At 41.2% G+C, this 9,176-nt stretch overlaps 1 protein-coding gene across 1 annotated transcript in view; it reads right to left on the bottom strand.

Annotated features, from left to right (window-relative positions):
- Positions 1-2,142: 2,142 nt before the first annotated feature.
- The window catches only part of SSU72 (SSU72 homolog, RNA polymerase II CTD phosphatase), a 127,136-nt gene continuing 120,102 nt past the window's right edge, over positions 2,143-9,176 (bottom strand). The window contains exon 5 of the mRNA XM_033921465.1: positions 2,143-2,786. Coding sequence (XP_033777356.1) covers positions 2,685-2,786 — 102 coding nt within the window. The 3' untranslated portion in view covers positions 2,143-2,684. The remainder of the gene's footprint in view (positions 2,787-9,176) is intronic.

Genomic DNA, 9,176 nt, shown 5'->3' with positions numbered 1-9,176 from the left:
CTGGATTGCGGCCCTCAAGGAGGGGCTTTGAGACCTCTGCTTCAGAGTAACTTCTATTCTCTAGGCCAGGGGTAGGGAACTCCGGTCCTCGAGAGCTGTATTCCAGTCGGGTTTTCAGGATTTCCCCAATGAATATGCAGTGAAAGCAGTGCCTGCACATAGATCTCATGCATATTCATTGGGGAAATCCTGAAAAACCTGACTGGATTGCGGCCCTCGAGGAGGGTCTTTGAGACCCCTGCCATATATGATCTTTATCTGCTTTCATTTTCTCTGTGTTTGATGTTATCACTGTATTTTGTGCTTTACCATGTATCATTCTTAATAGCCTTACTGGGTCAGAGCAATGGTTCCATCTAGCCCAGTAGCCTATCCTCAAAGTGGCCAGTCCAGGTCACTAGTACCTGGCAAAACCCCAAAAGGTAGCAACATTTCATGCTACCAAGCCAGGGAAAGCAATGGCTTCCACAATGACTATGAACCCCACTGATTAGGGTTCAATTGCAATGTGGCATATAAGCCATCAATTTATCAATCTGTGTGATTGTTCTTTTTCTGGACTTATATCATAGCCCTCTATTTGTATATAGCTTGTATTATTGTCTTTCTTCAAAATAAATAAAGACTTGAAAACAGCATATGTTTCATTTTTTACCTATCATATAAGGCAGTGTCTCTAGCGTGCCCCTTTTTTAATTTGATGGGACCTGTTTTGCCCATAAGGGCTTTATCAAGGGTTCTTTGAAGAGCTCTTTTTTTTCAGCATCCTCACAATTCTGGGGCTAGGACTGTTCTGCACCATTTTCCAAGACAGTAGGAGAAAGCTATCATTGGAAGCCTTCTCAGACCAGAAAATATTATTGATCCAAGAGTGTAGCAGAATGGAAGATCTCTGGTTAAGGGGCCTTCCTTGTTCCAGGTGCCCAGCACCAGATAGCTTAATGGGTGGGAATGGCCTCAAGGAATTGTTACAGGGTCTGAGTTTTTTTGTTTTTAAATTGTTGGTGCATGAGCCAATCATTCAATCCCTGATAATACAATGACACAAGGGAATAAAAACATGGTTATTTCATGATTCTTATTGTCTCTCAAGATTTAGAATGGGGATCTGGAGATTTGTATTGGTTTCCCTCATGTTTTCAATAATTTTTCAATTTATAGGGTTACTTATAGTGTAATTTACTTCCTTCCCTTCTGTTTTTGATGTAATAATGTGTGTTTGTTGCTACAATTCATGTAGTTTATTAAATGTTTCCACTGAGCTTTTTATCCTGTACACCTCTCTGTTGAAGAGCAGTATATTAAATTATACTAAATAAACATGCCCAATCAAGGACACGGGTGCAGATTACTGTTCCTTGTACATATGCAATGCCACAATAATTTGCATGCCAGAAGTTTACTACCTCAAAAAGTAAAAAATCATCAGCAAGTACATTAAAACACATGAGCTATTCTAATGCATAACTTGTTATAATCAGCCCTACAAAGGGAAACGAGGAAAGGGAGGGGGACCAGCTTTGCACGGTGTCAGGTCAAAAGCGCGCCGGGACAAAGGCGCGCCCAGACAATTGAGCGCAGCGCGGAGGCACGCGCCGCTCAAAATTAGTTTTTAGGGTTCTGACGGGGGGGGGGGCGTGGGGGGAGAACCCCCCCCCCACTTTACTTAATAGACATCGCGCTGCGTTGTGGGGGCATTGTAACCCCCCACATTTTAATGAAAACTTCACTTTTTCCCTGTTTTTAGGGAAAAAGTTAAGTTTACAGTAAAATGTGGAGGGTTACAACCCCCCACAACGCCAGCGCGATGTCTATTAAGTAAAGTGGGGGGGGTTCCCCAACAAAACCCCCCGTCGGAGCCCCTAAAAACTGTAATTTTCTTCAGCGCGCGCCTCCATCTTGCGCTCAGTTGTCGGCGCGCACCTTTGTCTTTCGAGCCGTTGTCTATGAACCGCTTTGCACAGATATTCTAAGTGTCTAGAATAGTCCTGCAAGGAGAAAAGGGTATATGTGTCTTATTTAGGGAAATAAACATGAATAGATCATAGCACCTATGAAATCATCAAGAAATAAAGCATACTTTAAAGAATGATATAATTTTGGCACAAAGAAAAATATGCCTTCAAAATAAAGTGATACAAACAAGATGAAAACCCATTTTTTTATTGGACATATTTCCAATGAGCTAATATACAGATCAAGGTCACTGTCATTCATATTCTGAGTCTTGCCAACCACATTTCTTCTAGTCCTTCAAGTCAGCTAGTAACCCCCCCACCCCCCAAAACAAATTGTACCCAACAAATACTGAAATAAAATTTTAAAGCTGGAAAAACAGAATATGAATAAATTTTGGGGGGGCTTATTTTATGTTTTTGGATTTTTTTTTTTTTTACTTCCAAAAGATTCTAGACTCCCACTTGTTGAAGTATTTAAAATAAACAAAACAACCCCCCTCCCCACAAACCACTTGATTACATCCAAGCCTATGGCCGCAATATAATTGTCTCTTTTTTTTCATATGTACACTAAAGTTATATTCTCCCACGCTATCAGGATAACCAAGAGAAACAAAACATTGCAATAGGAAAAATATTAACAAAAGGAACAGCATCCGATGAGAAATATAGTATTGTTCATTGTTCTGTAGGTTCTGTTTTAAGGCCTATGGATGGAGAACAGTTTCAATAAAAGCAGACAGTGTGAAGAAAAGTCCTTCCACTTTTTTCTTCAAACTCTTGAAGTAATTCATCTATGTCATTTTCCATATCATCTGTGTGCTGTATCTGGAGAGAGAGAGAAAAAAAACATTTTGTATTATTTAAAATGATTAAATAAAAACCTCATCACTAATTATATGAGCTCGTCTCATAATTTAGTCATTACAGAACCCAACCATAATGGCACGAATCATGAGGGACTCGGCCTTTGACCTGCATCTTGAACATAATAGAAGCTAGAGCAGATTATACTTTATTTAGACTATTTACCATGGCTCAATATCATGGAATTGTTTATCGTGAATTTCCAACCCCCCCCTTTTTTAAAAAAAATTATATATTACACCATACTTACCTGTTAGGTGTTCTCTAAGGACAGCAGGAATATATTCTCACATGTGGGCATCATCGTCCACAAAATCCAGTACAGACGCTGCCAAGTGCATCTTGTCAGACAAATCTGATCAATTTCTTTGACTGGGTGACCAGAGAATTGAATAGAAGATGTGTGCTAGATGTGGTGTATTTAGATTTTAGCAAAGACCTTTGACAGTGTTCCACACAGAAGTCTAATAAATAAAATGAGTGCCCTCAGGATGGGTCGCAAAGTGACGGGCTGAGTCAAGAACTGGTTGAGTGGAAGGCGACAGAGGGTAGTGATCAACTGAGATTGCTCTGAGGAAAGGGATGTTACCAGTGGTGTGTCTCAAGGTTCTGTTCTTGGGCCTGTTCTTTTTAACATATTTATAAACGATAATTGCTGAAGGGTTGTCAGGTAAGATTTGCCTCTTTACGGATAATAAGAAATAGAGTAGACACGCCAAATGATGTGAATAACATGAAGAAAGACCTGGCGAAGCTTGAAGAAGATAAGTTGAATAGTTTTTCATCTATCTTTTTGAGTTTTTCATAGCACAGCACAGAGCTTTTTCAACTTTGATGAAGGTTTTTTGCCGATGAGGTGACCGCTCAACCACCTTTAATGAACCACTCTTGTGGAGGGGGGGGGCCCTTTTCTGAGGCTTTTTCCTTCTACTTAACTTGTTGTGGAACCTGTGTTGATCTGACATTACACAATTTGACATCACACATTAATCTATATGAAAGTGTTACTATCTATCTTTTGGATAAATCAACACCCACCTTATTAGGAACAACGGTGACAAAGAGCTGGGAGAACCTTCTATGTGGCTTAGAGTGGTCCAGGTAGTATATTAGAGCATGCCTGCAATCTGAAGGGCTGATTCTCCTGGATAAGAATGTGGCTTTGGAAAGAAAAAACAGGCAAAATAATGGATTGATTGAGGTGGAATTCTCAAACTACTTTAGGGAGGAATTTTGGATGTGTTTGAAGGACTACCCTGTTGTGATAGAACCTTGTATAAGGAGGATCTGCTACAAGGTCTTGGAAGTTCTTTGAGGAACATAAGAATTGCCATACTGGAACAGACCAAATGTCTATCAGTCTCAGTATTCTGTTTCCAACCGTGGCCAATCCAGGTCCCAAGTACATGGCAAGATCCCATTTTATGTTGCTTATTCTAGGAATAAGAAGTGGATTTCCCCAAGCCATCTCAATAATGGTCTATGGCCTTCTCTTTTAGAAAGTTATACAAACCTTTTTAAAATCCCACTAAGCTAACTGATTTCACCACATTCTCTAGCAACAAATTCCAGAGTTTAATTCCACATTGTATGAAGAATTATTTTCTCCAGTTTGTTTTAAATCTATTAGTCCTATTATTTTTGGAAAGAGTAAACAAGCGATTAACATCAACCCTTCCCACTCCACTCAGTATTTTATAAACTTCTACCATATCACCCCTGAGCCATCTGAAGAGCCCTAGCCCCTTTAGCCTGTCCCTTTTATCATTTTTGTCATCCTTCTCTGTACCTTTTCTAATTCTGCTATATCTTTTTAGAAATACAGTGACCAGAATTGCACACAGTATTCAAGGTGTGGCCATACCTTAGAGGAACATGACTTTCCAAGTGAGTAGTTTGGTAGGTGGTTTTGTGTGGAATAGCCCTTTCATGAAACAGGTTACTAAGGGATTTACAGAAAGGGCATAACAATTGGTGTGTGAAAGTGCGCTTGAGGGTGGAGAGATTGTTTGACACAGGTGAATGAGATGGTCGACTCTCTACTTGGGTAGAAAAGCCCATCCTTGAATGGTGTTCAAGAGTGCTCCTAAGAACTCCAAGATTTGCGATGATGTTAGATGTTGCTTTTGGTAGTTGATGACAAACCCTAGAAGCTTGAGAAGACTAAACTGTTGTGGTTATGGCATGCTGAGCTGCTTACAATGATGAAGCCTTGATCAACCAGTCATCAAGTAGGAAAATTTGTGAAACCTCCATGGGTGAATGGTTGCTACAACTAATACTAGGTATTTCGTGAAGACAAGAGGAGCAGAGGCTAGTCTGAAGAGCAAGACCTTGCACTGGAAGTGCCAGGTACCTATGTGGAAGCAGAGATACTTCCTGTGAGCAGGTAGGAAGGACACATGAGTATAAGCTTCTTTGAGATCCAGAGGACAAAGCCAATCTTTTTCTAGCAGGGGTAGAATGGTTCCCAGAGAGACCATTCAAAATTTCTCCTTCAGCTAAAATGTGTTTAGGCCTCAAAGGTCTAGAATGGGTCAAAAGCCTCCTGTTTTTGGTATCAGGAAATACTAGGAGTAGAACCGCCTATCCCTCTTTTGCAGAGGAACAGGTTTTATTGTATTTAGCTGGAGAGGGGTCAATAGTTCCTGATGGAGGGTCTTCTGGAAGGAGTTGAAAGATTTTTGGTGGGAGATTTGAAGGATTTTTAATCAGACATAAGGCATAACCCTGGGTAACAGTTAGACACACCCACTGATAAGTTGTGATAAAAGTCTAATGTTGGTGAAAATAGAGCAATCTGCCTCTAATAGGGAGAGTGGAAGGTAGAACGAGGGGAACATTAGCAATGCTCTCTAGAAGAGAATCAAAATAACAATTGCTGTTTGGTCTGAGAATGAGGTTGAAAATTCTGTTTCTTGTTTTGCACAGCAGGCCTAGAGGATGATGAAGATGGCCAACTATAATGTTTTGTGTTGTAGTAGTAAGAACATCTAGATGGAGCAGAGTATCTTTTAGAAGAAAACAAAAGTTTGAGGCTTAGACAAAGTTAACATGGTGTCTATGGTTTTGTTTTGATGGGGTTTTAAAAAAAAAAATTTAATCAGCCACTTTTTTCAATCTTGTCTTCAATCTTGTCCCCTTTGCAAGGAATATTTATGAGAGATTGGATTGAAGTTTCCAGATCAGTGACTGAGCTAAGATAAACAGCACATAGCAAATGCCATTGCTGATATTCTAGCAGAAATATTGAATGCATCAATATGCTTCTAGCTAGGAACTTTCTCGCAGTGAACAAGTTTTTGGATAACTGTTGGAATTATTTAAGTTTGTCCTGAGGGAGGAATTCTTCAAAGTTGTTTAAGCAAGTATTTTATATAAAATGGAATAGAGCTGTTACTCCATAATTCTACTTGTATTTATGAGCATGGATCATTGAAAAAATGTGTTTACCAAGAGTCTAGTGTTCTGGAAGAGCAGAAGCATAAGAGCCTGCTTGAATGTTTTAGAGAAGATTCCACAATGTTGATGCTGTGGTCTCTCAAACCTTGAACCCTTTTGTCTTCTGTACATTTTATCAACTTTATTAGAAGCTACCTGAGATAGAGGGGTCTCCCAGTTCTTAAATAGGGTGTCTTTCATGATACCATGTAAAGGTACTTGATACAGTCAGTGGTGATTCATAGTCAAGTAGAGAATGGCACGATGACTGTTACCTGCAGGTAGTCACGTGTAACATGCTGGAATAGAGGGCCGACCCAGGAGAGTCGCAGGTTTGTTGTTTTGTGTTTTTTTGGGGGGGGTTTGCTGCCAGTATTCGTTGCGAGGATGGGGGGCTGTTGGACCCATGAGAGGGAGGGGGGGTGTTGACTCACGAGGGGAGGGGGCTGCTGCACCCTTGAAGGGGGGAGGGAGTTGCTTGGGCTGCTGGACTGGCTGGAGCTGAAGGAAAGGGGAAACAGATGCTGGGCCCATGTGGTGGGTGAAGTGGAGCTGGAGGGAAGGGAAATGTGCCTGACCAACACCTGAGCACTGAAGAGAAGTGAGAGAGGTGCAGGACCTGCAGGGAGGAAGAGAGCGAAGGAAAAGGAAAGAGAATAGCTGCGGCAGAATGAAATCCCTGTTGGACAAGGCCACGCAGCTTGAGTGCTGCCAGCCCGACGCTGCTTCAGATGAAGGTAGGGCTCACTTGTGGTCGGTGGGGAGGGAAGGATAGAGGTCAGCAGGGGTTCAGCTGCGCAGTGGGGGTGCTCAAGGGTACTGCTGCACGAGGGATGGGAGGGAGGGAAGGATAGAAGCTGGGCAAGGCTGCACGAGGGATGGGAGGGAGGGAGGGAAGGATAGAAGCTGGGCAAACTTCTGCTGCACAGGGGAATGGGAAGGAGGGGAGGATAGAAGCTGGGAAAACTTCTGCTGCACAGGGGGATGGGAGGGAGAGGAGGAAAAATGCTGCACATGTAGGGGAGAGAAAGGAAAGAGGCAGAATTGGGGCGAAGGAGAGGAAGGGAGTGATGATCATGTGTTTACCCCCCAAAATAAGACCTAGTGCCTTTTTGGGCCCCAAATGAATAAGACACTTATTTTCAGGGAAACACGGTACATTTCTTGAAGTTGCTCGGCACCCTCTGATGTGGAGTGAAAAACAGCTGACACAAAGTCAAAAGGCTTGATGGCACAGGGAATTTGAGTGAAAAGGATACCAAAAAACAAACATCGAAACTTCCTGGGGCATAAAAGGTTTTGAAGTGGCCAGAAGGCCAACAAAAAAAAAAGAAAAGAATAAAATTTAACCAAATTCGAGGATATGACTCTTTAGATAGTATGCATTCCATGCACATGCCGGTGCCTTCCCACCCAGCACTGGCTCATGGTAACATTATCTTTTAGTTTTCTGTGGAACTGAGAAGCTGTCTTTGTTTCTCCTCAGCGCTTCAAACTTAATATCTTCGTGCCTTCTTGGTTTCAATTTATTGCATTTTTCTTTATTTTCTCTGGTTGGTTGTTTTTTTTTAACAATGACAATGCACTTAGCAGTGTCTGTACTGGGTTCCGTGGATGATTATTCTTCTTGTTCTCAAGAGAACCCACGTAATACAGATTCACTTAATATCCCAATGTCCCTATTATATGAAGTCTACAGTGTTAATTCAAAAATTAAAGGAAGCAGACATCAAAAAGGAGGTACCCATTGGTCTAAACAGGCTAAAGATAAGTAACTGGTACAGAGACAAAATAGAAGTATACAGTCAAAAGTATGCCAGTTTCAATGCCATCCGAAATTTTCCAAAGTACAGAAACAGAAAAGGGTTGGTGCTTCCATTAGGCAAAACATGTAGTTTCCTTGCATGTCTAAAAATTATTTATAAAAGGGGGAAATTCTATGAGGCACCTAAATAAACAGGCACCCAACTTAATTAGTAAATTGGCTTAAATTATGAGCTTTAACAAGCTCATAATTGAAAAAAATAATAATTGTGCAATAGATGCCTATCTTCTTAGAAGCAAATCTGGAAAAGATAGCCTAACTCCAAAGTAGGCGTATTTAGGGTTGCAGGAGGACTTAGGCACTGCTAGGGGCTTATAATGTATGCCTTTAAAACCCTGGCCTACATTATAGGTGCCTAAGTTTTAAGTTAGGCATGATTCTGTAATAGGTGCCCAAGTGTAATTGACAAAAGATAGGCACCTATATTATAGATGTCTAACTTTTGAGATGCCATTTACAGAATTCCCCTCAAAGTGTGCACCTGCTTTATGCAATCTGAAGGTAGATGGTAGTGTGCACTGTTCTCCTCTGAGCTGAGCAGGAGGTCCTCCACCTACAGTCATAGCAGTGCAGGGGGCTAATATCAAATTTTCAATAGTGAGGGACAGGTGAAAACCTGCATGTCTCTAGCTATTGAAAACACACTATTGGACCTTTCCCCTCAGGACTCCTACTCTGCATAGAGGAAACAGTGGATGCATGCATGTATTTTCTACAATCTGTGAGTATGTACAACAGCTTTGATCAATGCCGAACCCATGTGAATGCCTGCTTTGCAGTTATGCCCTAGAAAGCTTTGGCAGATTCTAGACGCCTATTTTGCCACTGTGTGTGTGTGTGTAATTGGAGTTACTGAATTGATGACCCACAGAATTTTGAAGCATTCATCGAGTAGAGTCCCTGAGGAAGTGCGGGAGCTCAATACATGGTGTTGCGTTGGGCTTTTTTGAGACCTTCCATTTTCTGTAGAATTCCTGCAGCTCGTTTCAGATCAAAGGAATGCTTCAGTTTCATCTTGCAAAATAAGTAACTGTTTTGCATTGTATTTGAACTGAACATTTTTGAATTCTACTTCTACTACTGTC

The sequence above is a fragment of the Geotrypetes seraphini genome, chromosome 15, assembly GCF_902459505.1.
Source record: "Geotrypetes seraphini chromosome 15, aGeoSer1.1, whole genome shotgun sequence".
Taxonomy (NCBI): domain Eukaryota; kingdom Metazoa; phylum Chordata; class Amphibia; order Gymnophiona; family Dermophiidae; genus Geotrypetes; species Geotrypetes seraphini.
Note: the sequence above shows the minus strand (reverse complement) of the source record. Positions and strands in the feature narration are given on the sequence as shown.